The sequence below is a fragment of the Ovis canadensis genome, chromosome 6 (genome assembly GCF_042477335.2).
Source record: "Ovis canadensis isolate MfBH-ARS-UI-01 breed Bighorn chromosome 6, ARS-UI_OviCan_v2, whole genome shotgun sequence".
NCBI lineage: Eukaryota > Metazoa > Chordata > Mammalia > Artiodactyla > Bovidae > Ovis > Ovis canadensis.
The window spans coordinates 87,315,460-87,328,526 of NC_091250.1; the positions used below are offsets into that span (position 1 = coordinate 87,315,460).

Genomic DNA, 13,067 nt, shown 5'->3' on the forward strand with positions numbered 1-13,067 from the left:
ATCTAATAATCACAATACACTCATTTTCACCTTTCACCATCTAAATGGCCACTACTAAATCCTTTCGGTTTCACCTTCTAAGTTTTTTTTTTTTTAATCTATTCAATCCCATCCATCTTCAGGGTCTTAGTTTAGACTCTAGTTGCCACCATTGGCTCACATTATTGCAAAATATTCCAAACAAGTTTCCCTGTCCTTCAACTCATCTTCTCTTCTGGCCACAATGACCTTATAAATACTCAAACACGATTGTATAATTTCCCTGACAGAAAAATCTTAATAGCTGATCATTCCATTAGGACAAAATCTAAACAAGGAGAAACAAACAACAAAGAAAGAAACATATATCACTGCCAGCATCTGCTTACTTTTCTAACCTCATCTCTCAACATCCCTACCCTCCCTCCATTCACAGTAACCCTAGACTCTAGTCATACTCAACAATGTATTCTAACCTGCCCGTCTTCTTGAATGACCTTCTGCAGCACAATGTAGTGATTAGGAGTTTGGGTTTAGAAAGAAAAGGAATTAGAATCAATCTCAGTTCTACTACTTAATAGCTGTGACTCTGGGTAAGTAACTTAACTCCCCTAAGCCACAGTTTCCTTATATATAAAATGGTGATCATACCACCATTTATAAGTATTAAATGAGATAATGCACGTAAACAGCATGTGGTAAGCATGCAAAAAGCATGCTACCACTGCCATTATTTTCTACGACCAAAACAAGTAGAGTCAGAGTGGTTTAAGATCCTCTAACTGCTAATTCAGTACTTTGTCCTATGTATTTCCCTAAATTTAAAATCTTAGCCTGGCTTATTTTCAGCCACTTTGCAGTGACTGAAGTCTTTCATTTGCTGACTTTCCTACTAATCACCTACTTCCTGGACCCAGGATATGAAAATAAAATTATTTAATTGACTTTTTAAATTGAAAAGGTAAATTAAATGTATTAAGAAGGTCACCTGTGTATTTCAAAATAAAATTTCAAAAGCAATCTTTGGCCTTTCCCCTTTAATGTATTTGTGAACTATACAACAAAAGCACCTTAAAATTTTGCACAAAAGCAGGACAATGGTGATAAGTAACCACTGGTTAACAGCCAAAAATTTCACAAACCCAAATGAAATTTTTGGCCAACCCAACACAAGGTATATTATCAAAAAATTAGTTCTATAATTTGATGAGTGCTTTGATAACTCACAATTTGCTTCAAAAATATTATGATCATACATGTTTAATGACTCATGGCCATTACTACTTTAATGTTTACAGGAAGTATCTGGAAACAATAAAAAAAACAACAGATAGGACCCATAATATGAAGTGAAACCCCTCTGGGAAACAGAAACATACCTTGATGAACTGAGGTGTAGCTAATCTGACAGTAGCTACAAAACAAACTCTATCTTCATAAGAAGGCCTATGTGTGCGTTGTATTGTTCCTTCAAAACCATTGTGTGCTGAAGTGGATACTAAAGCAATAAGGAAATAAATATCATCAGTTACTCCAGTAAAAACCTAGTTTTTACTAATACTTGAACATTTGTCTTTAAGAGCTTAAAAGAATAACAAGTGAAAATACATTGTAAGAGAAGCATTTTAACTTACCACTGTTTAAAGATTTGAAATTTCCTATAAATTTCACATATTCATAAGTAGATGGTTCCTTTGGGTCTATTGTTCCTCGAAGCATATGACAACAAAATTCTAACTGATTTTTTGCTGAAATAAGAGAAAAAATATAACATATTTTATGATTTACCATAAATAAGCCACACAAAGTGAGATTCTAACAGCTGTGTAAGTTTACAATTACTATTTTCTCATACAGAGGTCCCCAATGACATTGTGTTTAGTCCATAAAAGCAGAGTCTCTTCAGGAAATGATCTCATGTTGTCCTTAATAAAGACAGATCTTCTGATACAAGTAACTCCATGTTCCTCCATGTTTATTTGTCCTGCCTTGTCATTCATCACTCTAATCTCAAAGAAAGGTCTTGCTTCCTATTCCAATTTTTCTATCTCTACTTTAAACAGTCTTTCCCATCTTCCTTCTCTAGGACACCAGAACCATTCATTTCTTTAGCATTCACACATTATCTTCTTTGGGTCCTTACTGTCTACTTTTAATTTACTCAGGTCTTTTTTCATGCTATTCTTTTTAGTAACACAGATCTCCTTCCTTCTCATTATGAGCTCTAGTTCCCATATGTTCACCCTCCTTAACTTCATGTATTGTGGCTTTTGCCCTCACACTTCTACAGAAATGGCTCTTCATTGTTTCTACCTCTTCTTAAAACTCACATGTTTTCATTCCCATAGCATGAAACTTACCTTCCTACCTTATTGACTATTTCTCTCCCTTCTATTAATCAGTCAACAAACTATAGACATTCACGAAAGTTCTTTTGATTGTAATCTATTATGCTTTACAAACTTACCAGCACTGACAAACTTATTTACTCCTAAATCTCTCTCATCAATTTTAACGTTTTATCTAAGACCAAGTCTCATATCTGGAGAAGGAAATGGCAACCCACTCCAGTACTCTTGCCTGGAAAATCCTATGGAGGGAGGAGCCTGGTAGGCTACAGTCCATGGGGTCGCAAAGAGTCGGACATAACTGAGCGACTTCACTTTCACTTCACTAAGTCTCATATCACTATTTTTCAGAACATTTGTACCTGACTGTTCCATCAGTAACTTAAATTCAAAATACTTGAAAGTGAATTTTTCCTTCTATCTTCCTAAGGCAGCTGTCATTCCCCTCTGTCCTATCTCCTTAGTTAGAAATCACATCAATTTGTTTTCTCTTTGTATCACCAGGTCAAAAACTAAATCTGTAACCAGGATCTGCTGTTTATTATACCAAGAATGCTCTGGTGAGTCATTTTTTCCCATGAGCAGCCAGAACCACCATTTTGGTACCGATGTAAATGACCTTGCATCTAGGTAACTGCAAAAATGTATTCTCTATGCCTCCACACTCCTGCCACTCAGACTCACCCTTGCCTACTACTCTTAGATTAGTATTACTTTCATCATTATTATTTCAGTACTCAAGGACTAATAACACCTCTCTTCACTTACAGTATCCAGCTCATACTCTTCTGTTATTATTATCAATGGCTTTATCATTAAACTCAGCCAGTTCAAATTCTTACCTTCTTCCTAAAACCTTCCCTACTGACGATCTCTAGCTGTTTGACACCAGTGCCTAACACCAAGTCCTACTGCTGCTGCTAAGTCACTTCAGTCGTGTCTGACTCTGTGTGACCCCACAGACAGCAGCCCACCAGGCTCCCCCGTCCCTGAGATTCTCCAGGCAAGAACACTGGAGTGGGTTGCCATTTCCTTCTCCAATGCATGAAAGTGAAAAGTGAAAGTGAAGTTGCTCAGTCGTATCCAACCCTCAGCGACCCTGTGGACTGCAGCCTACAAGGCTCCTCCATCCATGGGATTTTCCAGGCAGGAGTACTGGAGTGGGGTGCCACTGCCTTCCCCACAAGTCCTACTGAGTTCACCTCAACACTCACAGGCATGCTTTCCTCTCCATCCTTACTTCTACTGCTGTCCTTTTCATCTCAAGTCTAGTCATTTTTCCAAAATTTTCCACCTGAGAGATTTTCTTTTTGAACCACAAAACCACCCAAATCCCCTTTCTGCTGGCTTCTCATGAAGTAAAAAATAAAAACCAAACTGTTAAGGATGAAATATCAGGCTTTATTTCCTTCTCTAGACACAAACACATCACTTGTACTACCTTACCTTCATTATGATACAAATGACCTATTTGTAGAATCCTGAATTTTCCTAGAAATTTCCCCTCTGTTTTAAATCATGTTCATTCCTTTGGCATGAAACATCCTTTTCATCTGTGGAAATAACTTTATTTTGTATATCAGTCTATTGGGTCGCAAAGAGTGGGATGCGACTAAACTGAACTGACTTCAAATACTGTTGTTTACAGGTGTATAACTGGCCTCTGCATCATTATATCCAACCCAAATCTTTCTCCTAAACGAAAGACTAGAGTAGTCGCTTAGTCGTGTCATAAGAATTTGGTTTTTTAACAAGTATAAATAAGCTTCAAATGTATTCTCCTGGTCTCTTAACTCCTCTCAACTTCTGAAAGGCTATTCTTATAAAAAACATACATTCACACATACTTACATGTGTGTGTATGTGTATCTCAACTGTTGAACAGTTAGTGTTTTACATAATCGAAGATTCAAAATATGAAAACCTTTAAAATGATTAATGTCAGCTTCCCTTGTAGCTCAGTCGGTAAAGGATCTGCCTGCAATGCAGGAGACCTGGGTTAATCCCTGGGTCAGGAAGATCCCCTGGAGAAGGAAATGACAACCCACTCCAGTATTTTTGCCTGGAGAATCCCATGGACAGAGGAGCCTGGTGGGCTATGGTCCATGGGGTTGCAAGAGTCAGACACGACTTAGCAACTAAACCATCACCACTATAAGAAAAGCCAAAATTTAAAAGCCATGAAAAAAGCAGTTAAAGAAGACATCTAATAGCTAATGGCCAAATGTAGAGCTGTCATGATTTCAGACTTTACACAGGATAATTTATTCAAGAAAACGAGGGTGGGAAGGAAGATCCAGAGGGAGGGGCCATATATATACTTATGCCTGATTCACACTGCTGTGTGGCAGAAACCAACACAACATCATAAAACAATTATCTTCCAGTTAAAAACAACTAACAGAAAAGGTATTCTGGTCAATGAATCCAGAAGAAAAGTCATATTATACGACAATATTTTATACTTATTAAAGGCAGGACTATGCTTCCCTATTCTTGGCATTTCTATTATATAGCACAAGTGTCTGCTACACTGCTGCTTTGTTGTTTACTCGCCAAGTCACATCCGACTCTTTTGCGACCGCATGGACTGTACCATGCCAGGCTCCTATGTCCATGGGATTTCCCAGGCAAGAACACTGGAGTGGGTTGTCATTTCATTCTCCACGGGGTCTTCCCAACCTAGAAATCAAAACTGCATCTGTGCATTGGCAGGGGGATTCCCATTCGGCACATTAGACATATCCAATAAATTATTGTTTAATTCTGCTTAATAGAGCACAAAATTTCTTTGATTAAGTAATTTTATAAAAAACATGTTTTGTCTCATAGTTTCAGTGTTCAATTGGTTAGTGATGGTGAAAATAAAAGCCCTTCATTTTCTCTTACTACAGTAAGATTTTTGTATAAAAATTAATAAGAATATATTGCTGAGTTCCATTTTCATATAAAATAGTTTTATGGCATATTATAACAGATGAGATTTCACTGTATTCTGGAACAGAGTTCAGACTTTTAACATGGTCATAATTCCATTATATTTTAATATTTAAAAAGTATCTAATAGGGGATTTGGGATGATGCTATGTGTTAATTTGGTTAAACATATCTCTGTCATGAAATTACAAAAGTAAAGGATAATGCAACCAAATCCATGTAACTTTTCGCTTAAGAGGTACTACTTACATTTTAAATATTCAGGGGTTAATGAATCACTTTCCAGCAGATGGGTAGAGAGTATTTTATAAACTTCTGAATGTTCCCCCTCTGGGATAAAATTAAATATACTTTGATCCACAAGATCTGACTGGAAAAAAAAATTTTTTTAATTAAATAATTACAGTGATTCAAGAGAAATTTATTTTAAAAATATATAATCACTCTTAAACATCAGACAAGCATAATGTTGACATTTCATTATCTGTAAACAGTGACAAATATCAAGTTTCAAGTACAACTCAAAAGACAAGATTGAGAAGGTGAAAAAAGTTTCCATAATCTGTCTCTGATACTAGCATCATCAGATTCATGATCAATACGACCTTTGAAAGTTTTGTAAATTGTAAGTTTCACCACATGTGAACATGTAAAATATAACAGGACTAAGAAAGCTTATTAGAAGAATCTCTGGCTACCAGATGTAGCCTTACATACCAATTTCTGGTGAGTGGGGTATACACTACAAATAAAGGACCACAGGACGAGCCACAGGCTACATGAAGAGAAGACTTGACTTTGCTGTCAGTTCAGTTGCCCAATGTGTCCTTTCTTTATTTCATCTTTTCCAGTCATCTAACCTGTATCCCACTGTCAAAAAGTCATGCTTTAAGATAAATACCTCTTCCCAAAAAAGATGACTTACATGCTGAGCATTATAATCTATGCTAAGATATGGCTTTAATCAACAGTAATCTGACCAGCAGGAGGTTGCCTACAATGTGACATGGCTGTGGAATCCAAAGCGAATAGGACAGCATCAGCCCATAAGAACTATGGACAATAAAATTTTAGTGAAATCATGTATGTGTGTGTGGTAAGTTGCTGTAGTCATGTCTGACTCTGTGCAACCCCATGGACTGTAGCCTTGTCAGACCCCTCTGTCCATGAGATTCTCTAGGCAAGAATACAGGAGTGGGTTGCCATGCCCTTCTCTAGGGGATCTTCCCGACCCAGGGATCCAACCCACATCTCATGTCTCCTGAACTGGCAGGTGAGTTCTTTACCACTACATTTCCTGCCAAATCCCATCCAGGCTACTTGGTTTCTCTGCATTTCAAACTGCTCTGTGAAATCCTGGGGATAATAAAGTGATAGCTCCAAGACTACGGAAGGCAAGGGAGGTAAAGACAGGGCTAAGGGTTCCACTAAGTAGTTTCACTTTTATTTCCTATTTCAAATATTTTTAAGATTGTTCAAAACAAAAAACCTCAAACAATAACAAAAAACAGAGAGCCACTGAGGATGGTAAGAAGCAGGATAGGGGTGTTAACCACTCTCATACAAGCCATATACACTTTCTTCAGTCCTTTCCCTAGCCTTCAAGGTACACCTCATGAAGTGAATCTTTCCTCTCTCACCACATTTGTACTCTTCTGTCTTTCACAGACCAGCTGAAATTACTTCCTCCAAAAGTATGTCTTTTAACTGCATTGCTGTTTATTGTCCAGTTGTTAACTCATGTCCAACTCTTTGCGACCCCATGGACTACAGCACGCCAGGCTCCTCACTCCTCCACTAACTCCTAGAGTTTGTTCAAATTCATGTCCATTGAGTTGGTGATGCTATCTAACCACCTCATCCTCTGTTACCCCCATCTCCATTTGCCTTCAATCTTTCCCAGCATCAGGGTTTTTTCAAATGAGTCAGCTCTGCACACCAGGTGATGAAAGTACTGGAGCTTCAGCTTTAGCATCAGTCCTTCCAATGAATATTCAGGCAGGATTGATTTCCTTTAGGACTGACTGGTTTGATCTCCTTGCTGTCCAAGGGACTCTCAAGAGTCTTCTCAAGCACCTCCATTCAAAAGCATCAATTCTTTGGTGCTGAGCCTCCTCTATGGTTCAACTCTCACATCTATATAACTACTAGGAAAACCATAGCTTTGACTATTAATATATGGACCTTTGTCATCAAAGTGATGTTTCTGCTTTCTAATATGCTGTCTAGATTTGTCATAGCTTTTCCAAAGAGCAAGTCTTTTATTTCATGGCTACAGTCATTGTCCGCAGTGATTTTGGAACCCCCCAAAATAAAACTATCCCTGCTTCCACTTTTTCCCCTTCTATTTGCCCAGAAGTGATGGGATCAGCTGCCATAATCTTAATTTTTTAATGCTGAGTTTCAAGTCAGCTTTTTCACTCTCTTCTTTCACTCTCATCAAGAGGTTCTTTACTTCCTCTTCATTTTCTGCCATTAGACTGGTATCCTGTACATATCTGAGGATGTAGATATTTCTCCTGGTAATCTTGATCCTAGCTTGTGATTCATGCAGCTCTGCATTTTACATCATGTACCCTGCATAGAAGTTAAATAAGCAGAATGACAAAATACAGCTTTGTCACACTCCTTCCCCAATTCTGAACCAGTCCCTTGCTCCATGTCTGGATCTAACTGTTGCTTCTTGACCAGCATACAGTTTTCTCAGGAAAGAGAAAGGTGATCTGGTACTCCCATCTCTTGAAGAATTTTTCAGTTTGTTGTGATCCACAGGGTCAAAGGCTTTAGCATAGTCAATAAAGCTGAATTAGATGTTTTTCTGGAATTCCCTTGTTTTATTCATGACCCAACAAACGTTGGCAATTTGATCTCTGGTTCCTCTGACTCTTCTAAACCCAACTTGGAAGTTCTTGGTTCACATAAGTGTTGAAGCCTAACTTGAAGGATTTTGAGCATAGCCTTGCTAGCATGTGAAATGAGCACAACTGTAGAGTAGTTTAAACATTCTTTGACACTGGAATGAAAACTGACTTTTTCCAGTCCAGTGGCCACTGCTGAGTTTTTCAAATTTGTTGTAACACTGAGTGCAGCACTTTAAAGCACCATCTTTCAGGGTTTTAAATAGCTGAGCTGGAATCCCATCACCTCCACTAGCTTTATTCATAGTAATGTTTCCTAAGGCCCACTTGACTCCTCACTTCAGGATGTCCAGGTTTAGGTGAATGACTACACCATCATGGTTATCTGGGTCATGAAGATCTGTTTTGAAGAGTTCTTCTGTGTATTCTTGACATCTCTTAATCTCATCTGCTTCTGTTAGGTCCATAACATTTCTGTCCTTTACTGTGCCCATCCTTGCATGAAATGTTATCTTCATATCTCCAGTTTCATAGAAGAGGTCGCTAGTCTTTTCCTTTCTATTGTCTTCCTCTATTTCTTTTCATTGTTCATTAAAGAAGCCCTTTTTATCTTTCCTTGCTCTTCTGTGGAACTCTCTGCATTCAGTTGCACATACCTTTCCCTTTCTCCTTTGCCTTTCACTTCTCTTCTTTCCTAAGCTATTTGTAATGCTTCCTCAGACAACCACCTTGCCTTCTTGCATTTCTTCTTCTTGGGGATGGTTTTGGTCACTGCCTCCTGTACCATGTTAGGAACCTCTGTCCATAGTTCTTCAGGCACTTTGTCTACCAGATTTAATCCCTTGAATATATTCATCACCTCCACTGTATATTCAAAAGGGATTTGATTTAGGTTATATCTGAATGGCCTAGTGGTTATCCGTACATTCCTCAACTCTTTTTGAGAGTCTCTTGGACAAAAAGGAGATGAAACCAGTCAGTCCTAAAATAAATCAACCCTGAATATTCACTGGAAAGATTGACGCTGAAGCTCAAGCTTCAATACTTTGGCCACCTGAAGCCAAGAACCAACTCACTGGAAAAGACCCTGATGCTGGAAAAGACTGAGGGCAGGAGGAAAAGGGGGTATAAGATGATTGGATGCCATCATCGACATAATGCACATGAGTTTGAGCAAAGTGGGAGATAGTGAAGGACAGGGAAGCCTGGCTTGCTGCAGTTCACGGGGTTGCAAAGAGTTGCACACAACTTAGCAACTGAACAACCACAGAGAATGAAGTGGGTCAAAGTGGTAAAGATGTTCAGTTGAGCATGTGTCTAGTGGTGAAAGTAAAGTCCAAAGCTGTAAATAACATTACTGCTGTTATTAATAATAGGAACTTGGAATATTAGGTCCAGGAATCAAGGTAAATTGGAAGTGATCAAGCAGGAGATGGCAAGAGTGAACAACGACATCTTAGCAATCAGTGAACTAAAATGGACGGAAATGGGTGAATTTAATTCAAATGACCATTATATCTCCTACTATGGGCAAGAATCCCTTAGAAGAAATGGAGTAGCCCTTATAGTCAACAAAAGGGTCAAAAATGCAGAACTTGGGTACAACCTCAAAATCGACAGAATGATCTCGGTTCATTTCCAAGGCAAACCATTCAACATCACAGTAATATGCTCCAATCACTGATGCCAAAGAAGCTGAAGTTAACCAGTTCTATGAAGACCTAAAACACCTTCTAGAACTAACACCAGAAAAAGATGTCCTTTTCATCACAGGGGATTGGAATGCAAAAGTAGGAAGTCAAGAGATACCTGGAGTAACAGGGAAGTTTGGCCTTTGGAGTACAAAATGAAGCAGGGCAAAGGCTAACAGAGTTTTGTCAAGAGAATGTGCTAGTCACAGCAAACAACCTTTTCCAACAACTCTAAACATGGACATCACCAGATGGTCAATACCAAAATCACACTGATTATGTTCTTTGCAGCCAAGATGGAGAAGTTCTATACAGTCAGCAAAAACAAGACCTGGAGCTGACTGTGGCACAGATCATAAGCTCCTTTTTGCAAAATTCAGGCTTAAATTGAAGAAGGTAGGACATTCAGATATGACCTAAATCAAATCCCTTATGATTATGCCATGGAAGAGATGAATAGATTCAAGGGTAAGAGTGTCTGAAGAGCTACGGACAGAACATAAGGGGCAAAGATTCTGGCCCTTTTGATAGGCTTTATTTACTTCCTTCAAATATTTGTTTTCTTATTAAAAATATTTATTTGCAAATAGAAAAGTCCAAATAATCATATAACTACTTTAAAAATTCTAGATTTTTATTTCTGCATACTGCATTTACACCAAACACTGTACTGACTTTCTTAAGGCACACTTGTGTTTATATTTCAAAATTTTCAAGTTAAGAAAAATAGATAATGAAAGGCTCATACAATATCTTAATAACAGCAGTGTTATTCCTGGACTCTATCCAAAGTGAAGTGAAGTGAAGTCGCTCAGTTGTGTCTGACTCTTTGCGACCCCATGGACTGTAGTCCACCAGGCTCCTCAGTCCACGGGATTCTCCAGGCAAGAATACTGGAATGGGTTGCCATTTCCTTCTCTAGGGGATCTTCCCGACCCAGATCTCCCGCATTGCAGGCAGACGCTTTAACCTCTGAGCCACCAGGGAAAAGGACTCTGTCAGGCTATGTAAAATGGTTAATCTTCCTCCCTGTATTACGTGGTAACAAATTTAATATACTCTCTTCTCAGGAACACATTTAAGCAAGTGGGAGGAAAGCAATTTTGAATTATAAAAGTTTACAAATTTTAAGTTCCCAGTAGAGAGACTTTATGTCTTGGTATTCCCACTAAACTATTGAACAATTCTCTGGGGTTCATATATGTTTTTAAAGGGGGCTGGGCGAAAAACGTCTAAAATCTCTTCTGCCCTGGAGGTGGTATGATCCTATCATTTTGTTGTAGAAAACCACTTCAGGAATGAAAAAAAAAATCCATAAATTTCCTTTCCTGATTAGTAGCCACAAATAGGTTAAAATTTACCTAAATTAGCTTCATAAGTACGACATGACAAAATTAAGAAAAAATATTTTCCAAGACCTACAGAATCAGATATGCAATTTTATAGCTAGATTTAAAATTTAAATTAAAAACTATTAAGTCATCCTGACCACTGATGAAGATGGCAAATTTTAATTCCTCAACAGAACTGAATTATAAACACTAAAGCTTTATATTTAGAGATTTTCTAATGTTTCTTCCCCTCCAGACAAGAGTCAAGAATGTATTTTAGATAAAAAGGTATGTATGTTAAAACAGAAAGGAAGGGACACCACTGTTTTAAATCTTTTGCTTAACATCTGTAACAGTTTAATTATTAATGGCAGGCCAAGAGAAAAATCACTTTTTTTTTCCTTATTGGGTTTGATCCTAAACAAGTTTTATTTCATTTTATCAAAACATCCTTCTGGGGACTTCCTTGGTGGTCCAGTGGCTAGGAATCTACGCTCCCAATGCAGGGGGCCTTGGTTCGATCCCTGGTCAGGGAACTAGATCCCACATGCCACAACTAAAAAAAATCCTTCATACCACAAGAAAGATCCTAGGTGCTACAACTAAGAACAGCTCAGCCAAATAAACAATACAGCAATGTAAGTGGTGTGAGGGAAAGTATCCATCGTAACTGGAGAGCAGTTAAAAGAAAAAAAGAACCAAAAAAACCTGTTTTACTAAAGGATACTATTAACTCAGTATGCAATGAAATGGGTCTGCTGTATCAGCAGCAATCTCTTCTGCCCAGAAACTCACCTGCCGGTCTCTACACGCTTTGGGTGACACCAACGGTTAAAAACACCCAGAAGATGTTACTAACAGAGGAAACTAGGTAGGCATATATGGGAACTCTGTACTATCTTCTTAATTTTTCTATAAATGTAAAAATAGCTCCAAAATTAATTTTTTTAATCCAGAAGGCAATGAGAAGGTCATGAAGCTTTTCATCGAGGGGAGTATGTTAATTATCAAACAGCTGGGTCCTAACTAGGTCTGTTGCACACATGTTTGTTATTTCAATATGCTATGAAATACTCCCTCACTGAAGATCCAGTGTGGCCTTAGGAAGGAATCTTTAAAACATCTATTTCAAATAATCTACTCACTTTCTTATACTCAATCAATAATTACTAAACGCCTCACTAAGAAACTAGCCAGCATATATGGATACAGACATAAAGTCCCTGCACTTAGAAAGTGTACCATTATTACCCAAATAAACAGAAAATTACAATTCACTGTAAGTGTCATGGTGGCAGTAGGTATAAGGTAACATGAGAACAGAGAGAAAAGGCATCTAATTCTCAGTGAAGTCCAGGAAAAGTGCCCAAGAAGCAGGCATTTTAAAAGTCTGACCACACTGCAAATTACACCCTGATTATGACTAAAGATTATATAGTTTTTAAAATACATAACTGAAAGAAAATCCAATAAAATTGTTTATAGGTTTAAAAGCCTATAATTATATATTTATTCAAATTACTCAACCTCATTTTATTACAGCTGATTTATAGTATTATTAGTTTTAGGTGTACAACATTAATGAATCAATTGTTTTAACAGATTACACTCCACTTAAAGTTATTGCAAAATAATGGCTATATTTCCCTGTGCTAGACAATATATTCTTGTTTCTCGGCTTTTATACCTTGCACGGGTAATCCCCTCCCCCATCACACCCTTCTCCCATCCCCCTCCACACTGATAACTGCTGGTTTTTCTTTATCTGTGAGTCTGCTTCTGTTTTGTTATATTCATTCTTTTGTTTTATTTATTATTCAATCTTAACTTAGTCATATCATAATCCTACAAAGGATTTCTTTCCCTGGCTTTTCTTACTATGCAAATTTTTTCTTAAGGAAACAGTTATCCAGAAAAATTCAG

At 37.7% G+C, this 13,067-nt stretch overlaps 1 protein-coding gene across 10 annotated transcripts in view; it reads right to left on the reverse strand.

Moving 5' to 3' along the window:
• CLOCK (clock circadian regulator) overlaps window positions 1-13,067 on the reverse strand; it is a 120,792-nt gene that overhangs the window by 26,748 nt on the left and 80,977 nt on the right. For all 10 annotated transcript variants that reach the window (XM_069594110.1, XM_069594105.1, XM_069594106.1 and 7 more), the window contains 3 exons: window positions 5,514-5,634; window positions 1,614-1,727; window positions 1,359-1,477 (listed from right to left, as the gene is read on the reverse strand). In XM_069594110.1, coding sequence (XP_069450211.1) covers window positions 1,359-1,477; window positions 1,614-1,727; window positions 5,514-5,634 — 354 coding nt within the window. The remainder of the gene's footprint in view (window positions 1-1,358; window positions 1,478-1,613; window positions 1,728-5,513; window positions 5,635-13,067) is intronic.